The 22,786-nt window shown below is 38.9% G+C and overlaps 5 protein-coding genes and 1 non-coding gene across 13 annotated transcripts; 3 read left to right on the top strand and 3 right to left on the bottom strand.

Annotated features, from left to right (window-relative positions):
* The first annotated feature begins 4,098 nt into the window (after window positions 1-4,098).
* On the top strand, window positions 4,099-7,246 carry LOC103429733 (scarecrow-like protein 13). Of its 2 annotated transcripts, none has more exons than XM_029087679.2 (2): window positions 4,099-4,347; window positions 5,281-7,246. In XM_029087679.2, exon 2 carries the CDS (start codon window positions 5,400-5,402, stop codon window positions 7,026-7,028), a length of 1,629 nt encoding a protein of 542 aa, XP_028943512.2. In that variant the 5' UTR covers window positions 4,099-4,347; window positions 5,281-5,399; the 3' UTR covers window positions 7,029-7,246. The 2 variants fall into 2 exon arrangements, with proteins under 2 accessions (XP_028943512.2, XP_017186243.3); XM_017330754.3 differs by lacking the exon at window positions 4,099-4,347 and adding an exon at window positions 4,947-5,039.
* Window positions 7,247-7,822: 576 nt separating this feature from the next.
* On the top strand, window positions 7,823-10,438 carry LOC103412566 (uncharacterized). Of its 3 annotated transcripts, none has more exons than XM_008351108.4 (7): window positions 7,823-7,977; window positions 8,148-8,519; window positions 8,621-8,782; window positions 8,876-8,998; window positions 9,127-9,277; window positions 9,379-9,481; window positions 10,166-10,438. In XM_008351108.4, exons 2-5 carry the CDS (start codon window positions 8,210-8,212, stop codon window positions 9,264-9,266), a joined length of 735 nt encoding a protein of 244 aa, XP_008349330.3. In that variant the 5' UTR covers window positions 7,823-7,977; window positions 8,148-8,209; the 3' UTR covers window positions 9,267-9,277; window positions 9,379-9,481; window positions 10,166-10,438. The 3 variants fall into 3 exon arrangements, with proteins under 3 accessions (XP_008349330.3, XP_070661765.1, XP_008349331.3); XM_070805664.1 differs by having other exon boundaries at window positions 7,837-7,977; window positions 8,876-9,012; XM_008351109.4 differs by having other exon boundaries at window positions 7,837-7,977; window positions 9,127-9,258; window positions 10,166-10,303.
* A 1,224-nt stretch (window positions 10,439-11,662) lies between these two features.
* LOC114819342 (small nucleolar RNA SNORD96 family) lies at window positions 11,663-11,752 on the top strand. The gene has a single exon (XR_003766398.1). It is a non-coding gene; the product is annotated as a small nucleolar RNA SNORD96 family (small nucleolar RNA).
* Window positions 11,753-12,216: 464 nt separating this feature from the next.
* On the bottom strand, window positions 12,217-16,039 carry LOC103429735 (thymidine kinase a-like). 3 transcript variants are annotated; one of them, XR_011572252.1, is made up of 5 exons: window positions 15,569-16,039; window positions 13,427-15,329; window positions 13,049-13,193; window positions 12,819-12,940; window positions 12,286-12,707 (listed from the first exon to the last, which is right to left on the bottom strand). XR_011572252.1 is itself a non-coding variant. In XM_008367863.4 (4 exons), exons 1-4 carry the CDS (start codon window positions 15,907-15,909, stop codon window positions 12,455-12,457), a joined length of 861 nt encoding a protein of 286 aa, XP_008366085.3. In that variant the 5' UTR covers window positions 15,910-16,036; the 3' UTR covers window positions 12,217-12,454. The 3 variants fall into 3 exon arrangements, 2 of the variants coding, with proteins under 2 accessions (XP_008366085.3, XP_070663013.1); XM_008367863.4 differs by lacking the exon at window positions 13,427-15,329 and having other exon boundaries at window positions 12,217-12,707; window positions 15,569-16,036; XM_070806912.1 differs by lacking the exon at window positions 13,427-15,329 and having other exon boundaries at window positions 12,217-12,707; window positions 12,819-12,910; window positions 15,569-16,031.
* Window positions 16,040-16,791: 752 nt separating this feature from the next.
* Window positions 16,792-19,028, bottom strand: LOC103429736 (putative yippee-like protein Os10g0369500). Its single transcript, XM_008367864.4, has 3 exons — window positions 18,517-19,028; window positions 18,080-18,188; window positions 16,792-17,135 (listed from the first exon to the last, which is right to left on the bottom strand). The coding sequence occupies exons 1-3, from the start codon at window positions 18,657-18,659 to the stop codon at window positions 17,052-17,054; spliced, it is 336 nt and encodes a 111-aa protein (XP_008366086.1). The 5' UTR covers window positions 18,660-19,028; the 3' UTR covers window positions 16,792-17,051.
* Window positions 19,029-19,535: 507 nt separating this feature from the next.
* On the bottom strand, window positions 19,536-22,786 carry LOC103446800 (ras-related protein RABA5a). Of its 3 annotated transcripts, XM_029087677.2 has the most exons (6): window positions 22,560-22,751; window positions 22,323-22,369; window positions 21,541-21,600; window positions 21,237-21,367; window positions 20,676-21,134; window positions 19,536-20,131 (listed from the first exon to the last, which is right to left on the bottom strand). In XM_029087677.2, the coding sequence occupies exons 5-6, from the start codon at window positions 21,013-21,015 to the stop codon at window positions 19,794-19,796; spliced, it is 678 nt and encodes a 225-aa protein (XP_028943510.1). In that variant the 5' UTR covers window positions 21,016-21,134; window positions 21,237-21,367; window positions 21,541-21,600; window positions 22,323-22,369; window positions 22,560-22,751; the 3' UTR covers window positions 19,536-19,793. The 3 variants fall into 3 exon arrangements, with proteins under 3 accessions (XP_028943510.1, XP_028943509.1, XP_070662612.1); XM_029087676.2 differs by having other exon boundaries at window positions 20,676-21,367; window positions 22,560-22,786; XM_070806511.1 differs by lacking the exon at window positions 21,237-21,367 and having other exon boundaries at window positions 22,560-22,732.

The raw sequence follows: 22,786 nt of genomic DNA, 5'->3' as shown, positions 1-22,786 counted from the left end.
ATAAGAGAAATATTAGAGGACCTTACAAATGTTTGGCATACTACTCCTAGAAAGTTTATCCCTTTCTTATGATTTATAGCAGTTAAAAGTGAGTCTCATCACTCATGTCAACTGACACATTTTACGCACCGATGTTTTTTTTTTTTTTCAAATTTTAGACAAAAAAAAAGGACAAATCTTAAAGCGTGTTAAAGAAAGGCCATGGCAATTGGGAAGGTCAAATGGACAATACATCCTAATCTTACGACGCAAAGTCCAAATCTTCACGTGCCATGCAATGACTGGTCCCCCCCCAAAAAAAAATCAACTCGTTCATTAATTTATACCCGAGCAAAAATTTTAGTGTTGCTATCCCATACATTAAGATGGATTTCATTTCATTACCATTGGAATTATGTACTTGTATTAGGCTGAAATATGAAATTAAATGTCATACAAGAAAACCCTAGCTGCGAGAGAGGAAAAAACCTACCTCCGCCGACTGCAGCCCTTGATGTTGGGGTCGATGACCATCCTTCTTAATTCCTTCCTTCTTTCTTGTTTTTTTTTTTCTTTCTGTTTTTAGTAGTGATCATTCACTCGCTTTGTCAATGAGAACCTTTGTGTTTGTGGTTGTGGGTCACTCTCTCCTTGTACGGAGGAGAACTTTTGTAACAATTATGACTTACAGCTCAATCTCGAATCTTAGAACGATAATTGTTGTTCAAATATGAGGTGATGATTTTGTGGCTTGTGCACTTGGTAAGGATTATGTAGAAGAAGCTCAACGTTTGTTGGAAGTGATTTAAGCAGAGTTTTTTCCTGCAATTACAGGACCATTAAAGGGGTTTGGGATCTTTCTCTTATATATGAGGTCGTTCCAATGGTTTGATGGATTCACAGTCATGTTTTTGTGTCATTGCAAAGTTTTCAGGTAATGGTATGTGTTTACCTTGTGTGTCTTGACAGTGTAGGTCCGACTTGTAGGGTTTTGGCCTTATGAGCTTATCTTTCCTGTTAGTTATATGTGTAGTCTCCTGTGGTTGAAGAATCATACATCCAAGGAAATTGTTTTGTTTTGGTTGTGATTTCGTTATCTGTTCGCCTGACAAAAGACTATGAGTACATCTATTCTCATAGCAAGGCTTCCTTGTCGACAGAGCATCGTCCCTTGCCATTTCATCATAAAGAGATGCAAGGTTTGTCCTCGTGGATGTTATCTTTCCATTTGGTTATATGTGATTACGTGGGGCAGGTTTTGCATTGTCGGCGGTGTTTGTAATCATGGAATTGTATTTCCGGTCAATAATGTTCCTCGTTTTATTCAATTAATATTACCTTGAATAAAGAAATGTGTTATCGGAGTAGACCACTATAGTTCTCATAATTATTAATAATTTATGTACTATAATACGTAAGGAGATAATAGTGTTATATTTATAACGTATAATATATAGACTCGTACACCGACATATCCTCAGAGTATTTCGCGAAAATTGTAGATTGTGAATATTTTATGCAACTCCCATAAGGTACGTAGTCTTAAAGATATTTCTAATCCTAATCTTATTGGTTTCATCAATTGGGATCAATAAAAACCATTATCTTCTTGACGAGTACTTGCTTTTGTCGTTTTTCTTAATTAATTAGATTTAACTTTAAAAATGGTTTATCTGTCTGATTGGCTAGTTTCAGTACCACCTGCACGCATTAAGAAAATCCAAACCTAACTATGTTTTTAATCTTTTCTTGATAAATTATAATTAGGGTTTTGGAGGCTAACATGTTCAGCACCAGGCTCCGAATAACATCAGATCTTTTGTTCCTTGGAGTGGAATTCAAGACGCTGACACATTTTAATCATTGTTTAATTTCGAGTTCAAAAAACGTTGGTTGAAAGCTTTAAACAAAAATAAAATATTGAGCTAAGGGCACCACAAGGGAAGTTCGAAGAATGTGGGGCGTGGCAACCTTCCAGGCAAAAGCCCTGCTTATAAGATGTCCCTTCTTCTCCCACTATATTTACGAGAATGGCATTTGACCGTTCTGTCCCGAGAGTCCCTGCCCCGAAAGTCTCCAAATCATACCATGCAACTTCCAAGTGGACGGGAATCGACTGAAGCCACCCATGGTTTTTGTCTCACTTAACTCTCATCGATGAGTAGCCTTTGCTTCTTTAATTGCATAAGATTCTACAAAATATCAAATCAATATATTCTATTCGCATACGGTAATTTTTATAAAGATTTTACGTTGTATAAAAGTTAGTCATGTATGTTATTATCAGTATTCAGAAAATGAATATACTTGTTGCTCAATTTGTATTTTGATTTTCGCGGTAACGGTTAATTAGTCTATTTTTACTAAGTGTACATGTTAAAAGTTAATTTATTTTACAACAATACATGTTATTTCAATTAAGCTTGTATAGCTTGCTGCACAAACCTCTTACACACATAAACAAAATAACAAATATTTGGACTCAAATAACCTAATACATTTTACTCCTTTGGATAATATATATGGTAAAGCCCACTTGTCTCAATTAATAAGAGAGTTGTTTATCTATTTCATCTGAAAAATTGTCTCCAACTGGATTGTTTCTTAATCATCATAAACATATTGTGGAGCCAAAAATATTCACTAGGCGACACGTGGACTTTTGGACAAAAGAGGACAAAAATACCTTGAGGCATACCGAGGTTCCTATGCGCAAGCAGCCGAAAATTATCTTTCAACCAAGTCAGAAATGCCCAAAATAGGTAACAATTCAAAACCTATTTCATTCCATATATTTTTTACCTCACTTTCCCTCTTTTAGCCGAACAATTAGCTAATCATTCTATAACCTACCAAATCTTCCGCATAAATTAAGTTAATTGACAAATTAATGGGATTATTACCTAATAAACTCATTAATTTTCAATTAAGTTATCATTTAAGCCTAAAAATCACCCTAAAGGCCGGTTATCTCTCTCCAAAATGGGGGTTGGCCATTTCCTTTGTTTTCCCACCATAATTTGCCTTTTTTTACATTGATTAGCTAATCTTGTCAACCAATATTTTATTGATTAGCTGATTATACCATTAAAAACATTCATTTTATGTTTAATTAGCCAAATAAATTGGCTAATTAAACCTAAATTAAACCTAAAAACCCTAGCTAGGCCGGCCACCTCCTATCCCTATATATAGGCTCCCATTTCCACCAAAAAGCAAGGCGAATACTCTTGCAAAAATCCCAAAATTCTCTAAACACTATTTCTCTCTAAATTCTAACTTTGGCATCAGAGGTTCTTCGGCCAAAACCCCCCTATTCATCGTGGGCGTGTGAGACTTGTGGTCATAACCAAATGTGTTATTTATTTTGTAGGTGGAATTTTATCCAAGATCAAGGAGGAAGAAATTTGCATCCACACATATATAGAACAAAAGAGCCGAGTAGTGACCTATGTATAAACAATAGAGGATAATATTTGTTCTTTTATTTGGTTAAATTTTTTAAAGAATTAACGGTTCAAAACTCTTATGCATACCATGCTCCAGTGCATGGTAGAAAAATTCAAAGTTTTATCTCTCGTCTTCTTCCAACTTTCATGACGGATTAAACCCTTGTTAATTATTTATCTTTTTTTGTATTAAATATGTACATTGATATTGCTGACATATATTAGAGCAGCCAAGTTTGAGTCTTTGAGATGTTTTCCAATCGTGGATAGTTAACCCATAATTAACAAGACCAAACGAAGAAGACCCAAGTATACGATCATTTCTTTTAGCTCATTTTAAGACGATTAAACCGCACGTTGGATCAATGATTTAAGTTTATCAAATGAAGACTTAATAAGGTGAAATTAGAGTAATCATAGTTCATGATACGTGTATATATATGTGTGTGTATTATATAGGTCCTAAATCCTGTCTTAAATACGCTTTGACTGTAAGTAAAAGTCTACGAAGTACGGTAGTCCATTCGCCGTTTCTTTCTTAGTTTTCTACTCCACTTGCCTGCACACGGTCATCCTAACTCATGACCACACGTCGCGACGACGTTGTTCATGAGAAGAAGGTTAATATCGTCATTTCGTACCACAGCTCAAAGCATGTACACGGTGGTCCAAAAATTCTACTTAAAGGGGTGATCTTGTAATTAACTCTAAACGCAGTGGCCTTTGTTTCTCAGGCACAACTATAAAAAATCTACAAGGTCGCAGCACATAGTTCTAGGACAGGACAGAAGGATTCCTCTTTGCCTGCCGCCTGAACAAGAGGAATCTGAAAGCCTTTCGTTAAGGTTTTGCCGACCCACCAATCCCGGCTGACCTGAGCTGACTAATCCAGCTGAGACTTGTCTTCTTTGTGATTAAGGTAAGCTTTCATTAATTTCGACAAATTTCTTGTTTATGAATCATGGGTTCGGATTAAGAACGTTTGTTATGACTTGGGTGTTTGTTCTTCTGAGGATTTAAAGGTCAAGATTTAAACTTTTTGGATTAATTCATGAGAGCATGAGTTTCTGTTGGATTTTTTTTGAGGTGGACTTGTTTTACCGATTGAATTCTAATTTGGCGTCTGCAAATGGGAATTAAAAAAATTTACCATGTTTTTTGTCGCTATTATCTGCCCGGATTGTTTTATGTTCAATAATTTGTGAAATTATTTTATTTGAGTGCCATTTTTGTTGTTCCGAGATCAATTCATTTGAAGAAATCAAACGATTGGGGAATTTAGTAACTTTTTTGCTGTTAAAGTACCTTTCTTTTTGGTAGTAATTAATTAGTTACTTTTTCTTCAAATTATAAGATAATATGGAAAAGTTGAATTAATTAATTGCAAAAGTGAATTTTAACTAAATTCAAAAACGCGTTCGACATCCGTGTGCTCAGAAATTACACGTTTTACTGTTTGTTGGTCTGGGGATGTTGGAGGAGAAATTAGTAGTTAATTAGAGTAGTGGGGCTGTGCTGGTTAGGTTTCACCTGCTGAGTGCTTTTTGTTCTTCGGGTAGAGAAAAGATGTAGAATCCTGATTTATCTATGGCGGAGTTACGTGTTTGGTAGGTGAGTTTTCAGGTTCCGACCTTCCGAGTTTCTAAATAGAAGGGCGAGTTTTGTTGTTGTAGTGGTTTTAAGGATCATATTTTGCTTGTAAGGTATTCAATTTTGTTGTTGTGAGGTGCTGATTGGTGATCAATCTCGCATCTCGTGCCCATAATCTTTCGTTTAAGAACATATTTTGGTTGTGATCAAGCTTCTGGTTTTCTTGGTGTTTGGTTAACATAAACTTATTTCCTATGTGCAGACTTGGTGGTTCTGGTGATTTTTCTTCCAAAGATCTAACAGAGGGGCGATCAAGTCAAGTTTTAGGAACATAAGGTGAGAATTATTCTCTGGGTTGGGTCAATCATTTCATTTCCTTAGATGAAAACATCTCAGCAACACCGAGGTGTGGCTAGTATCCATCACAAGCTGTACCACCCGCCTGTGCAGCAGATAGATGCCTACGGGTACCAGATTTTGGAAAACAGTGTGTTTCCGGATACTGGTAGCCAAGGAAACAATGTTTCCTTTCAAACGGGCAAGGATGACGAAGAGCAGTTCTTTACCCTGGAATCATCTCCAGCCACTGCCTTTGTAGCCTGTGATTCCCCTTCTGCTGTTAGTGGCTTGTCTAACAAGAGTCCATTTTCACCGCAAGGTTCTCACTCGTGCTTGTCTGATCAACACCATTCGTCTGGCAACAATTATGGATCACCAACAAGTGGGTGCTCCGTAGTTGAGGATGACAACGAGTTCAAGTACAGGCTCAGGGAAGTGGAAGTTTCATTGCTAGGGCCCGACTCGGATATTGTTGACAGCCACTTTTGTTGTCACAAGAGTGGTATGGCAAGGTGGAGCCAGAGTCAAATAGCCACAATGATACCTAAGTTAAACCTAAAAGATGTTCTCTTGTTCTGTGCACACGCAATATCTGAAGACGATTTATACACTGCAACAAGCTGGATGGAAGTTTTGGGGCACATGGTGTCTGTCTCTGGGGAGCCAATGCAAAGACTCGGGGCTTACATGTTGGAAGGTCTTAGAGCAAAGTTGGAAAGATCAGGGAGTTTAATCTACAAAGCCCTAAAATGTGAAGTTCCTACAAGCTCGCAACTTATGTCATACATGTCTGTCCTCTATCATATCTGCCCATATTGGAAGTTTGCTTACACGTCTGCAAATGTAGTCATTCGGGAAGCGTTGGAGAATGAGCCAAGAATCCACATAATTGATTTTCAGATTGCACAGGGCAGTCAGTGGGTTCCCCTCATCCAAGATCTAGCTCGCCGGCCCGGTGGCCCCCCATGTATCCGGATCACAGGTGTTGATGATACTCAATCAGCCCATGCTCGTGGCGGGGGACTTCATATCGTGGGGGAGAGGCTTTCAAAGCTTGCGGCGTCATGCTATGTGCCATTTGAGTTTAATGCTGCTGCCAGATGTGGTTCTCAGGTTGAACTCCATAATCTCAGGATTCAACCTGGGGAAGCCATAGCGGTTAATCTTCCATACGTGTTGCACCACATGCCCGATGAGAGTGTGAGCACGGAGAATCACAGAGATCGTTTGTTAAGGCTGGTTAAGAGTTTATCGCCCAAAGTCATGACACTTGTGGAACAAGAATCCAACACCAACACTTCCCCATTCTTCTCAAGGTTTCGTGAAATGGTAGATTATTATACAGCAATGTTTGAATCAATTGATGTGGCTCGGCCAAGAGACGACAAACAGAGGATCAACGCAGAGGCGCACTGTGTGGCTAGAGACATCGTGAACATGATTGCTTGTGAAGGGGCCGAGAGGGTGGAACGCCATGAACCTTTCGGGAAGTGGAGGTCAAGGCTAATGATGGATGGATTTACTCCATACCCGCTGAGTCCTAAAGTGACGGACGCTATCAGGATTCTGTTGAAGGAATTTAACGAGAACTTCAGAATTCAAGAAGCAGACGGGGCTCTCTACCTCGGTTGGAAGCAAAGAGCCATGGTAACGTCTTCCGCATGGAGGTGAACCGGAAGGTGACCGCAAAACACTGTAAAACTTCTGTACTCGTTGTTTTATGACGCTTAGAGCATGAAGGACTGATTGTGTAAGTTTTTGTAGGATCTAGATTTTTGAGCTTCCTTGCAAGAGTTCCTAGTTTTAGGCACAAACGTGAATCTCGAACTTTGGTGATGTAAAAATGTTGGCCTTGCAAAGAAAGCGAATAGCTCTCACTTTTACTGTAATTTTACCTTTCTTATGCTTTGTTGCATTGCGTTACCTTTTTTGGCTTTTCACCAAACAAAAACTGCCTTAATTTGTATAAACTATTTGAAGATTGCCTTTTTATCCAGTAGGCTTCTAGTTAAACATCGGTATGCAAACTCGGGAGCAGTGCGAGCTCAAGTGAGATGGTAGGCGATTCCCAGCAAAGCTTTTAATCTTCAAAGGGATGAGGCTGCTTGTGTGTATTACGAGTTATATGCTCCGCGCTACGAGAAATGTATTAGGGTCACCATGCGTGAGATTGTATTAGGCTTAAGGGATTTCAAGCACTGAATTTTTGAAAATGAGTAACAACGTAAGTTATATGCTCCGTGCTACGAAAAATGTGATTCAAATTTGAGTATTGAGATGAAACAGCTTTAATTAATTTGATTAAAACCACATTTGCCGATAAATCTATTTTACTTTTAAGAGACGAAATTAAATTAAACAAAACATGAATTAATCATACCGATTACACGGTAAAAGCGACCACTTACTTGGTAACTCCCCGGAAAATACGGTTATTAACCCCGCGAAAACCAAAAACATTTTGTAAAAAAATAAAAAGAAAAGAAAAACACCCGCACCGCGATTCGATTCCATGATATAATCAAATGCAGAGGTTGCTGCTTTCTGAATTGTGATCACGGTGAAGGTCCTGGTGATCAATCCCAATGCTTTCGTCGCACACTTATCAATTTCACTGAAGGTAAATTTTAATTTGTTTAATAGCATGTTAATTTTAGGTTTATAATTTAATTTTCATTCATATATTATATAATATTATTCGTTTTTCTGTATTGATCCAAGAAAAATTATGGAAATAAAATTGAGGGGTAAAAAATTAATCTGAAAATTTTGTTGTTGCATGGATTTCAGAAAAAGTAGCAAAATTTGCTTGAAGAATTGGGGAGTCCGTTGCCAACGGATTTTGAACAGCAATGGAGGAGTTGTCGTTGGATAGATCGGAGTTGCGCAGAATGCAGAGAGAGCAAGAGCGGGAACGACGGCGCGTAAGGGACAGGGAGAGGAGGCAGTCTATGACCATTGAACAGAGAGAACGACATCTGGCTCGGCGTCGCAGGAACTATCAACTTAGACGACTGAGAGCTGAAAATGCTAAAGCAGGGGATTTCCCGTCACAGCAAATAAGCAACGAACAGGATGCAGCAGGGTCAGAAGGGAACAATGACGTCCGGGAAGTTACCCAGCTCGAAAACCCGACCACGGAACGTCTGCAGTACTCCCAATGTAAGTGTGTTTTTGTAACTGCGTTGCCATTTCGCATATTCAAAGTTACTGGCGGTGCGACAGTCATACTAAAAATTTGTCGCATTTAAAATGCGTTACAGGTTTGGAGGCTGCAGCTTCTAGATCGTCTAATTTATCAAAACGGTTGCGTTTGAGTCATATAAGGCGGCTTGCGCGGTCGTTGAATCATTTAGGCGGCGAGGTTATTGGTAATCACCAAATTGTAGCGGACGTGATTTCGAAGGGTGATACTAATGCTTCTTGTAAGTTTGATAGTGTTATGTTAACTGCAATGTAGAATTTTAGTTAAGCAGTAACTTAATTGTTAATGATCTTTAATTTTTAATATCAAATAGGTTTCCGAATTGGCGATTTTGATTCCGGGAGGCTTCCAAATGGACTGCGTTTCAATCGTGTTAAACGTCTTGCACGATCAATAAATTCTTCTACGAATGAGGCTTCTGTTAACGGCCCAAAAGGTACTAAACAAAAAGTAGGTGAAAGTCTGTTAGTCATTCATTTTTCAGTAGCCTGATGCATGTTAGGAACACACTAAATGTTTACTTAGTCCATGTAATTGTTACTGAGTCTTGCACCTCTGGTCCAGTTGAACAGATTCCGTCTGCAGAAGAGATTCGAGCGATTGGTGATGATAAGCCTAAATTTGGACAAAGTATTGATGTTAGAGGAGAAGTGGAAGGACCTAACATGGATGGTAATTCTCAGCTGCATTTTCAATGTGCGTAAATGAAGCAATGGTTGGTATTTTCGTACGCTTTTTTTGTTGTTGTTGTTGTTGATTTTGTACCAGAGAATTCCTCATTGGTGCGGTCAACGAGATTTTGTTGCCCCATTTCAGGATAAACACCCCCTCGTGTACCAACGTCAGGACGTGAACTTTAATCACACACAATAAATGGACTTTACGCAGCTCTTCTCTACAGATTTTTTAGTGAAGACTAGTAAGTTGGAAACTATTCATCTGTTTTTTCTTGCATTCATGTCTATTGATCCTCCATAAAAGATTAACTTTTTAACATTAGAAGATAAAATGAACTTTAATTCTCCACAACAAGAGCACGGGAGTGTGTATTCTGTGTCTGTTATCATTGTTCCACATATACAGGATATGTTACTTCATCGTCAAGTTGTTATTATCTCCTCTCATTACTTAAAATGACAGGGTCAGTTAAGTGTGACATTAAGATTGATTACCCCTTCTTTAGTCGAATATACACATTTGTCTCAGTCAGCATGAGATAACCAGGCAGTGGACTTGAAGATGCCCGGAGCCATTGATGATCAGCACACAGTAAATAGTGGAGTCGATAGAAATTGAGCCTTGATTTTAGTTGATTGATGGCTTATAGTAATGGTTGATTGTCGTTTGCCATGCAACTCGATTCAAGTTTTCACCCTTATCAACCCATTCTAAAGCCTTTGCCACCCACAGTATGGTATAACTATTTAGAGTTGTCAACGAACTTCAGAGAGTTTCGAAGCTACATTATTTTTCAGGCTTCCCAGCTTATAGTTTTATGTCTTTTGTTTCATCTAACATGCTATTAAGGAAAACAAGAAAAAGTAGTGTTAGGAAAAATATGCAGGACTGATTGTTTGTTTTAACTTTTCGTTTATATTTCAAGATTGCATGACAGAGAAAGCTAACAGGATGAGGAAAGCGTGTTGGATTCAGAAAACTTGCTGGCAAGGCTCGCCGATCTCTTCAAACAATTACTTGTAGTCGGAAAATCCATGAGCTAGAGTTACGTTTTGCTGCGCTGCTGCTGGCAGATTTTGATCAGAGGAGGAAGAGAACATATTTCATGAGGGTCTTGAAATAGGACGATACTTGTAGACCGCATTGTCAATGAATTAATTTATACAGATTTACTCATAAGTTCTTTTGGGGGTTTTTATTCTGGTTTTTTTGTTGATATTTTGATCAAGTTTTACTGTTCTGTATGTGTTTTTTTTTCAGGCTACAGTTACACACCCTATTTGTTTTCTCTGCCCTACTTTTTAAGGTTACACACCACCATTTGTTCTCTGCCTTCATATATATTGCCACCTTGTCACGTTTTCACGTTGGGTCAGAGTATGAACAAGGATTTCTCATCTTGCACTGCATGTTTCGGTATTTGAAGTCGATCACATACTACAATCGGTTTAATTTTCTCATATTACACACTACATGATTGGCTTCAGATAATGCATAATATCATTCCATGTGCGAGAAAGTTTTTCTTTAAACACGGAGCTCAATTTGACCCAAACAGCGTTGAAGGCCAAAGGGATCCCCATAGACTACTTACTGTGCATGGTTGATCTAATAGCCGGTTGACGATGCTATTGTTGAAAAATTTGCGTACATTTTGTTTGTTATTCTGTTGAAAAGTGTGTATTGGACGAAAAAGAAGTGCGAAAATCACGTCCCTTCGAATTTTGGTTGAGTTCGTTCCTCTTGGGCTTGATTAACATATGCAGTTATGCACTGGGCTTCGTATCGTTAGGGGCATGTCTCAAATATGTTCAATCTCCGGGCCTACATGCCTAAAACCTTCGGCCCAAACAAATGATAAAACCCTAATTTTGTTTGTCGGCGGCCGTATTAACTATCACTCGTTCCTAGCCACGCGATCACATCGGACGGTGGTGATGTAATGTGCTGACGCTATAAATACTCTCCCCCATGTAGAGAAATCATCAGTCTCTCTAATTTTCTGCTATTCTAGGGTTTAAGTCTTCGCCTCTCTTGCTTAGAGGTTCTAGGGTTTATCAGCAAAAGCTTGTTCGATTTCGTTCAATTTCTTTAGGTCTTTTCGATTTTCCGTTTTTTCTACAAAATTTGGATGCTTTTGTTGTGAATTTTGATGCGACGGGGGACATTGATCCGTCCCTAACTGAACGGAGCAGGCAGCCGATGATGCCTGTACATTCCAAAAGTTAACGTCGCATATCGATTGTTCGTCGACGTTGACGGTCCTCCCGGCTTCGGCTGGGAGCTCCTCCGTCGACGGTGGTGTCATATCCTATCGCCTTGTGGAGCGGTGTCACCGCCTTTACCATTTGGGACTGGCCATGAGACCTACATTTTTCTAATTTATATATGATTTTTATTTTGGTTTTGTTTTAAAGTAAAATTGCCGGTGATGAAATCAGTTATAAAACACACCATCTTTCGGGACTGAATGGCTTTTATGCCTTGCTGACTATCTGCAATTCTGAGGCAATTTTCTTCTTTCTCAAAGTTTCATATTTTCTACATTTTTCGATCATCAATTTTTTTTTTCATTTTTGCCTGCCTGCAAACTTCCTAAGTTCATTGGAGTGATTTGAAATTGGAGTGATCTGAACAAGTGACTTCCTAAGTTGAGTTGATTGGAGTGACTTTTCATTGAGTGATTGGAATGATTTGAACAAGTGACTTGCTAAGTTCATTGAGGTCGAAAGGCTCTTCTCCCACTCATTCTCTGGCTCTGACTCTTCATCATTCAACACTATCACCAACATCGTTAACATACCCAGCTCCCAAAATTGCAAAGTAGTTGGGTTTTAACAAAGATTGCAACTTTATTGTTGATTGTCGAAATATTTGGCGTTTAATACATTACTCTAAAAGGGTACCTTAGGTTTTTAACAAAAACACCAGAGAACAGAGATTCGATAAACCTGAGAAGCAAAGTGGCCATGGACATTTTCCAGAGATTCGCTTAAATTTCCTCAAGCTTGAAGGATCAAACAAAAAATGGGAAGCCCATAAAAATGTGAAAAGAAAGAATCAAATTGTCTGAGCTTAAATTTCATCAGCGGCTTCATCTGCAGGAGATGAAGTTAGCAGCCGCAGAAGGAATATATACATTCTTAAGAGTGTAAACTTTCCAATAAAATGTCCTAAAACACATCATCTACTTCCTGCTGACTGGAAAAGGTTACTATGCATATGACCCGCACTGAACTTGAGACTCCAGCACAACTCTCGCGGCTTCTATGGCTACCTGTCCAGCAACGTAGTGTTGCCGGCAGACAGGCATGTAAACGTCAGCCCCGCCAATCAGTTCAGTTTGCATCTCCTCCGTCTTTCTTAGCGTAAAGAAAGCACGTTTCCCACAAAGTTCGCATCGAGCAGTTAACTTGGTTACAGAATCAGCGAGGGGAACTATATCTAACACAGAACCAAATTTCCTCCTGCCATCAAATTTGGAGTTAGAAGGGAACAACAATATCCGATTGACAAACAAAAACTGGTCATTGCAAAGCCGCAACCGAACCTCAATTGGTGGACAATCGAATTATTACCTTAAATAGTCACCATCTAGTCCGGCGACTATTACTTTTTTACCATCACGATCAGCAGCTTCAGAGCAGAAATCATAGAGGTCTTCAAAGAACTGAGCTTCATCGATACCAATCACGTCTAGCTGTCACCGCGTATTCTTTATGAGTAGATAACATGAATGATACATGGCAAAAAGATGTTACCTAGATGACATGAATTGCTTATCAATCAAATGCCGGCGCTAAGATACCTGATCGTATGCCTCAGGGCTAAACTTTTGTTTGAACGAGGATAGATCTTTTAAAGGCCAGCATGGGAACTTGACCCCGTCATGCGTCACAATTGAATCCAATCCATATCTTGTATCCTTGATTGATTTGATTATAGCAACATTTCTGGCAAAAGGTTAAACAAAGGAATTAATGACTGATACGCAGAAACTAATTAACGATATGTAATATTTTTCAAGCAAAGGTTTGGAATGATCAGCCCTCTGATTACAAAGAAATCAGAAACCATTACATCGCAAGAAAATCCGAGCAGACACTTGGAACTTGCAAGTAGATAGATAATGTACAATATCATTCAGTCCAGCACTGCAGAACATCAATAGGGTGAATATCTCTACCTCTTTTGCTTACATCTTGTGATTAAAGACTTATTGGGAAGTTGACCGTGATAATACTTGGCCCATAGATTCTCCCCTTGGATGTGCTGTGCATACCAACAATCATGAAATTCCACCAAAATTTCGCAGAGCTCCAAGATTGCAGAGATCAACTTATCACCACCGTATATAACATCAACTCTCAGCTTCTAGTCATTAAGCTGAAGATTTATGAAACTATTTACTACAAACTTGGCAGATACATTATGTGTCATACCATCTACGTCTGTGCAGTTTCCTTCTTCTCACTGAGAACCTAAAGGACAAGAGCCAGAAGACACTCGCAAGTTTCATGTATCAGTGTCATGCATGGGGTTCATGTACTGAAATCTGAATATAAACAATGTTCTCTCTCTTACATGCTTTTCAACTTCCTAAAAAGTGCAATTTCTATCACTTTTGACACTGTTCTAATAACTTTGTGCAAGTACATCACTCCATATTCAATTGATCTTTCAGACAAGACCGAGAATACATCTCAATCATTGATTCATGAAGCTCTTATATATCAAGTTCTTCATACGACAAGAAAACGAGAGATTCCTAGGAAATGAGCTCTTTTCCTTAACATGAATTAGCTTCCCCTTACTGAAAAGCATAGGCTGAATCGTTTAGAGAAAAATCAACCAATTTAACCATTTCATAAATCTGTTTGGATTGTTTGTGATATGTATCACCCTTAAGAAAGAAATGGACCTCCTTTTGAACCTCTATTTTGCTATAAGCGGGCTCCTTTACTATCCCTGATTCCTTCATCATATCCCTAACCTTAGCAACATTATCCCACAACCCAAAAGTGGCATAAGCATTTGACAAGACCACATACTTCCCAGCATTCTCTGGTTCCAATGTGAAGTACTTCTTTGCTGCAAGCTTTAACAAGTCCCTATCTCCATGAATTCTACAAGCCCAAAGAAAAGCACCCCATATCACTGAGTGCTCCTTATAAGGTGAGTTTGAAACAAACTCATAGGCTTCTTCTAACCGCCCAACACGTCCTAAAATGTCTACCAAGGCTGCATAATGTTGTGCTCTTGGCCGAATTCCATAATCTCTTGTCATGGAAGAAAAATATTCCCAAGCCTCGTCAACTAAAGCTCCATGACCGCAAGCAGAAAGAACTGAGATAAAAGTAACATAGTTTGGCCTGAAACCTTCACTCTTCATCCTATGAAAAAGATTTAAGACCTCTACAACTCTTCCATGCTGACCATACCCAGATATTAAAGCAGTCCAGGTAATGGCATTCCTGTTTTGAGATGTATCAAATACCCTATGCCCGTCAGATATATCACTACATTTAAAGTACATATCCATGAGAGCACTACTGACTACAACATTTTGTCCAATTTGGCACTTTATCATGACACCATGAGCTTGCTTCCCATGCTCCAGTGTTGCTAAAGATGCACACGCTCTGAAGACCGATGCAAAGGTATACTGGTCTGGGATCAAACCCCTCTGTCTCATCTTGTTATAAAGACTCAACCCCGCATCTTCAAGCCCCTTTTGCACATACCCTGCAATTATTGCGTTCCATGAAACCAAGCTTTTCTCAAGCAACATATCAAGCAGAATGTGGGCAGTCCTTAAATCCCCTGATTTTGCATACAAAATCAACAACTTGGTCTTCAAATATTCATTGAGAACAAATCCCACAACAATCATATGTGCATGGATTCTTTTCCCCTTCTTATACTCTTTCCTAAATATGCATTCTTGCAATAGAAGAGCATAGGTGGCGGGGTTGAACTCTAACCCTGTGCGGCACAATAGCGCAACAGCTTCTACCAATCTTCCTGAATAGCAGAGTCCCTTGAGTGTTTTATCCAGTTGGCTGTGCTTTGGTGGCTTGACCTGAAAGCTGGAATATCTTACTGGTGATATATGTACTCCAATGAATAGACCCGAGACAACAGTACAAGACACAGAAACTGAATGTTCACCCCCGTTACATGACCACCCGAACATTCAAAATCTTAATACCCACTCAAATACTCTCTTCAGCAGCACAAACGAAATTTCATGTCTTCATTTATATTAAACATAAATTTTCAAACTTCAAAACTAAAAGATGCAACAGAATAAGTGGGGGAGTCACACCTGCCATCGCCTCTCTCGGACTGAACTTCACGAAGAAGCGTGGTGGTCTTTCCGGCGAACATGGGGCCGACGATGACGTGAGTCTCACCGGAGCGTTGGTGAGATTCTGCCTCCATTTGCACACATCTGATGTTCTGAGCTGAATAAATGGTACTTTTGGGGAGAAAAATATTGGGTTTTGGGAGGAGAATATTGGGGTTCTGGGAAAGAGTAGGAGGGCTGAAGGAGAAGGACTTGGAGGAGGAGGAGGAGGAGGCTAAAGATAAAGGTGTGATCTTTGAGATGTGAGGGACGGAGGAGATGAGGAGGGCCTTCATTCTTGATCTTGAAATACCTAACATCTCCTTTGCTCTTTGACCTCTGTCTTTGGGGGAGAGAGCAAGAGGGTTTAAGGGTTTTGCTTATTTCAATTTTATTCGAGAAAAAAAGAAACTGCCGCACTGCGACTGCCGGAAGACATTATTTGGAGAGCAGGGAACCTATAAAGTGCGTGGATCCATGGCAAATTTGTCATATTATCGTTTTGACCCTCCGGTTGAAGATGATTTTTTATCAAAAGACTATGTTTTGCCTATGACTATTTAACCTTCATGGTATAAAATATGTCTGGTAATGTTCATTAAAATATAATTTATTGCAGAATTATAGGACTAAAAGGAGTCATTTGGCCCTCATTCGGTTGTAGATGGTCTTACCTTTCTTGGGGGACAAACTTAGGCTGATTCTCTTTTACCTCTATGGTTGATGACTAATTTTGTCAATTGCAGAGCTAAATGTGCACTCAAAGCTTTTCCCATTCAAACACAAACTCTAGATACCCAAACCAAATTTTGGATTAGAGATTTAGGTTGATTGGGTTCATTAGAAGTCATCTCCTTCCTAGAAACATTTGGATTAGATATTCAGGGATGAGTTTTGACTCGGTTTAACAGAAACATAGAATGAAAATAAAAGATTAGTAAATCCAATAGCTGAAGGCACATTTTCTTTTAGGTGATGCATAGCATGAGCTCTTCCTTGTACTTCCTCTTTGACCTCTTTTTAACTCCCCTATCCCTTTCGTTAGGATAGGGGAGTTCTAAGGAACTTCAATCATTTTGGAGATCTAATAGTTGGTCGGGAAAAAGATAGTTGTAGAAGACCTGGACTGCACTGAAAACACCTTGAAGAGCATAATTCATGGACTTGATAAGGTAAGTACATCATGCCTTCACATAAGAAACTAATATGAAATCCTTGAATATCATTAGCATATGAAACCCGCAGTATGTGCCAATCCATGACATAATTCCAAGAGATCATTGGAATAAGGCACCAATAGAACACTATAATTGTTGTTCCGTGCTCCGAATCAAAAAGGTGTAATCCTAAATTTGCACCAGAGGCAGTCTGCATCACCAATCTCTACTTACAAAATCTACTTCAAAGTGTCTAGTATTGCAAAGAGATGTATTTTTTTTCGCAAACGTTCCCTGCTCAAGCATCACCAGCCCTCCTTCAACATTCGTTCCTTCTCTAGGATGAACATTCCTTCTTTATACTTTTCACTAGGTTCATAAGCCTTCTCCTGCAAGTATGATCATCAATGCATGGAGGTGGACAATGAAAAGCAGTTAGTTTAAACCAGAGCATTAACTTCATAAGAGACTGCTAAACATAAAGATTGGGCCACATGATCAGAAAGTACAACTTGATTATTTAGACAATACTTAAAAGCCCTGACCACCCCCACGGTGAGGGCCTCACCAGGAACTAAACTGAAATCTAAAGTTTTGAATAAATGGGGGCAGTTTCATTAAGTAAATCACGGATCCTACTAATTTAACAGCAACTGATCAGTTTAAAATTCATGCTTAGAGCATGGAGAGGGAGGGCGCATGAATAAGGCCCAACTGCAGCATCACTAAGCCAAAGATGCTAATTTAGTAGGAGTATATCAACCCCCAGTATATTTTCCAACTCTCAGACATCAGCCATACTCACTTGACTTGTGAGAGTGTTGAAAAGCATAGCATTTCTCAAATGGGTGGTGCTATCCACACACCTATTTTTACCTCTCACACACCCCTCTCAATTTTCGGCTGATGGATCGAATGAATTGAAAAAGATCAACAACAACAACAACAACAACAACAACAACAACAAAGCCTTTTCCCACTAAGTGGGGTCGGCTATATGAATCCTAGAACGCCATTGCGCTCGGTTTTGTGTCATGTCCTCCGTTAGATCCAAGTACTCTAAGTCTTTTCTTAGAGTCTCTTCCAAAGTTTTCCTAGGTCTTCCTCTACCCCTTTGGCCCTGAACCTCTGTCCCGTAGTCACGAATTGAAAAAGATCAATGGCCAAAAAAGGCAAAAAGGGGTGCGTGAATAGTACTACCGTTTTCAATTACATTGAATATAAGTAGACATGGGTATATATCATGCTTGTGATTCTATCCTTCCATTAAGTTCTACTATTCATGCATTATCATGTAACGAAACTTAAAAAGCGCGAGAAGTTTAGAACTTACATATTTCCAACCCAGAATTTGTAGGCAAGAGCTACAATGTATGTCATTCACCGTATGCAATCCGCTCGTGAGTTGCCGCTCTTCAATAGGCCCAAGAGATATATTTACCCTGAAAAAACAAATGATCAACGACCACAAGAAAACTAAGAAAATTTCCTTTGTTCGTATCAAAAGCATTAAGCCCAAATCATATCATACCACAAACTTAACCACTTTGGTAAGAAAGAGCACATCAATTCGACATTTTCACGCACACGATTTTAACCACCAAATTACTCAAATTATGAAATAACATTTATGCAATTGGTTCCACAAAAATTGATACTTTGATAATCGTCAATTGTGGATGCTTTAATTCAAGAAACAAGAATTTGAAGCGAAATAAAAAACCCTAGAGTGGTATTACAGGAAATGAGGGTTTGAATTTGGGGGCTTACACATTTCTGAAGAGATAGGCTCTGCCATGGCGGCCCTGAAAATCCTTGGAAACGATGTCGTCATGGGACGCGAAGTCCACCTTGCAACACCTGCACTTGAAGATCCTGGGCCCACTCAGCGTCTCTATGAACAGCCGCCCCATGCTTATTTGAATGAATTTTTCTATTCTGAGATTACGGAGTGAACCCTAATTTCCAAATTGATTGCACAATCAAACACACAAACAGAATATATTTGATCCGTTTACGTCGGCGAAAATGAGTAAATTGGTGTTTGTCGGGTTCGGAAGTGAAAAGATGGACCGGGTACGCCGTAATACGGGGGTATTTATGTCATCGAACGTTTTTCATGAGGGGCTGTGGGGCCTGGGATCATGGGATGGGATGGTTTCCTTCAATCCGATTTTTTTTGAGTCCACCCAAAACCATCATGTCAACGGATATCATCGACTGGTTGTTAGGAGGACAATACGATTTTTGCCTCCAATTTGGACGGACCATGGCGGTAGCATTCCTAATCAATTACGAAATAGACTTGACATATCACCACCAAATTTGCTAGTATGCGGATTTCGACCGTTAGATCGTTTGTTGCGAATTTAATGACCATTATATAACGGTCAAAATTTTCATGTGTAAAATACGTCCAAGCATATTATGCCAACGGCCTTATTTGACTGCAATATTTCCAAAAGATGAAAAAAAGTATATCAATGGTTACTCCTATTATAATATTGAGTCACAAGAAAAAACAGACATTAAAATTTAGGGGTGAAAAGGTGTATAGGATCGGATTGAATAACTCATAACAAGTGAATGATTTTTCCCTTTGAAGGGAACTCCATACCTTGCGGGTGGTGAATTATCCAACCCAATTCAATTCTAGGCACCAAACGAGCTTTTAAGGTCAAGAAAACAAACCAAGGCAAGCCAAATGGAGAGAAACAACATCTTATCTTGAAAATAAAGAACCAATAAATGAAAAAAACAAAGAAACTGGCCAAGTACAGTGCATCGAATACTGAATTTTGAACAATGTATAAGCTTTTCTAATCCACCTTCAGGTCATTTACATCTTCTACCTCAATTTCTTATCTTCAACTGATTGAGTGAAAACATGTTTCTTGAATGAACATTTAAACAAATTCAAGAAATTAGATCACAGGAGAAGGAACACAAGGAACATTAGTGGGAACCAAAAAAAAAAAAAGAGAGAGAGAAGAGGCTTGTCGGGACCTGCCAAAAAGATCCATCCACACCTCATGTGTTGTGTATCCCTAAGATGAACAGCACCCACCTTTTTTAGGCTCTGCTGCAGCTGCTTCTTGGCTCCCGTCTTGTAAAACCACCGTCTTCCCATTCCCTACCCAACTGGGGTCCTGTTTCTTGAGCTCCTGAGATATCATAACTTTGCGGCTTAGTATGTTATAGATCTCTTTCACAACCATCTGAAAAGCGGCAGAGACATTGGACGAATCTAGAGCAGATGTTTCCATGAAAAACAAACCCTGTGCTTCTGCCAAGGCTTTGCCCTCAGAAGTGGGTACCTCCCTGGCATCCTTGAGATCGGACTTGTTGCCAACAAGTATCGTAACTACGTTCATGTCAGAGTGAGCTGTTCAACAGTATATCCACCTGATCAATCCTCGGTTCATCACATTAATTAAATACAAATGCAAGAAATCTTTTGAATCCACAGGGGTGCAGGAAGAACAGATTGACTATTGAATCAATATTAAAAGCCACTACATCATTTAAAATTGTCCACTAAAGAGCATTTGACAAAGAATGTAAAAGTGTAAAATATAGTTTGAACGCATAAAAAGGATATTGTCAGCAGATGCCCATAAACGGTGAGGATGAAACATTCATCATCTATTTTTGTAAAGAAAGTCATTACTTCTCTAACCAAATCCCTACAGCATAAAGTGTCTCCATCATTTCCTCTAAAAATTTAAACATTTTAAAGGCTAACAATTCATACATACCATTCATTAGCATGTGCGATTCTTAATTGAGATTATTTATAAGGCAAGCCAAATATTGCATGATGTTGACAAAAAGTCTCCACTTGTTCAAGAAAACAGTCCCAGAAGAAAAACATATTTGAAAAGAAAGATTATAAGTAAAAATTCTAGAGATACCGTCAAAGAACTTACTGTGGAGTTCGTTAAGCCATCTGCCAATACTATCAAATGTCTGGCGTCTACTGATATCATATACCAGAAGAGCACCAACAGCACCTCTGTAATATGCGGATGTGACAGCCCTGAACCGCTCTTGACCAGCTGTGTCCCATATCTGTGCTTTGACCTCTTTACCATTGATATCTATCTTTTGGGTTTGGAACTCTACTCCTATAGTTGACTTCGAATTAGGGTAGAACTCATCTCTAGCAAATCTTGCAAGCAAATTGGATTTTCCAACGGCTGAATCACCAATTAAAACAATCTTGAATAGATAATCCTCGGTCTTTTCCTCTTCCGAATGAAAAGCCATTGCCCAAACTCCACAGATTTGTTACACTAATGAACCATTTTAATAATGAGTAGCCAGGGTCGATCTTTAAGGGACTAATAACCTACAAAATATCTACTTTTCCCTGTTCAAATGATTCTCTGTACAAAAGGAAAAACAGTTGGCTGCTGAAATGTGTAAGGCAGGGAAGGTATATAATGGAAAAAGGCTTTTCAGCAATACAGAATCTGAGACTGCCTTACAAAGCTAAGGTAGGATTACAGATAGTGGCCTCTAAGCCTCCTCTTAGATGCTTTCTACATATGTAAATCTATCTGGAAAGCTTTCTCCTTTTCAAATTACAATCTAGCCTTACAAAAAAAAGTGCCAAATCCTGCAGCATCAAGAAAGCATCAGGAATTACAGACTTCTAACGATGAACTGGATTTGAAATGTTAGAGGCAAGTTATTCCACTGTAACGATTATTACAAATGTCTTTGAGACTGCAACCTACATATGTACGCATTCTCCAAAGAATTTTACCCTCACACAGCTAAAAGTAATACCTCAATGCCTTCTTTGATGTTAATTTTGGCCTCCTCCCACTCCAGCTTTCCCTCTGAAGCCTAGAAATCAATGTCAATGGTTTACCATATTCAGTTATTCTTATAAAAGAACGCACCATGAAGCAAGGCAATGATGATGAAACAACATGAAATTTGACATTTCAAGAAGCCCCCAATGCAAAACATTATCGTGTGATCAAACATAAAGGTCCACATAACTGCACTATTCAGAATATCAACTTTATAATTGCCATTAAACACTAAAAGACCCAACTCATGAAGTAAATTACTTAGTACCATTACGTTAATCTTCAAAGTCAATTATATAAACTGGGGACTCCAATTAAAACCACACTGATCAACTACTTTCTGAGCAAGCTAAACCGAATGATCTGATCCCTATTCGCTCGAAAAAAATCCTAAGTTCAGAGAGGCAATTTTACACTATTTTTTACTTTTGAAGTAAGAATAAAGATTCACAATTTAACAAACAGCATGATCACTGTACAACTGAGACCCAATATTCGAATACAGGTGAAAAGTCAAAGGAGGTAAAAAAAATCATAGCTTTGACTGATTGAATCTCTATTAAAAATTTACCCAATTGAATATCATACAGTGGCAGCCTAAAAAGCAGAAACCCAGTAACAATCACTTGTCATATACACCAAGCAGGTCCAAAATTCAATTGAAAAATAATAACTTGTACAGTACATTATTACATTTATTGGTAATAATATGCACGAAACAGAGAAAAATTGAATTTAAAATCCAGAAATTACCAGATTGCGGGGTCAGCAATGGATCAATAGCTTGGACGTATCCAGAACTGCAACAATCCATAAAAATACTTTTCATTATCAACCCGTTACGCAAAACAATCCAAATGATAAATCAATGAATCGAAAATTTCAAAAATGCACGAAATCGAAAGTTGGAGATCCAAACGAGCCGCAACGCGTAAGGAATACAAATCCAAAATGTACAAGGTTGAGAGAGCGAGAGAGAGGGGGAGTGACCGTGGATGGTGTGATGGAGGGCAATAAGCGGTGGATATCGGCGGTGAACGGCGGTGATAGGAGGGGGGACGCAAAGCGGAGAGAGGTGAGAGGACGAAAGGGCAGAGAGAGAGCGTCAGAAGCACATATCGGACAAATAAGAGGGGGAGGAGGACGATGAAATCTAAGGTAATTTCGCAATATGAATAAAAACATGAGGGCTTTTCGTCTAAGCGTTGGAGTTCAAC

Source organism: Malus domestica, chromosome 10, assembly GCF_042453785.1.
Source record: "Malus domestica chromosome 10, GDT2T_hap1".
In the NCBI taxonomy this organism is placed as follows: Eukaryota; Viridiplantae; Streptophyta; class Magnoliopsida; order Rosales; family Rosaceae; genus Malus; species Malus domestica.
Note: the sequence above shows the minus strand (reverse complement) of the source record. Positions and strands in the feature narration are given on the sequence as shown.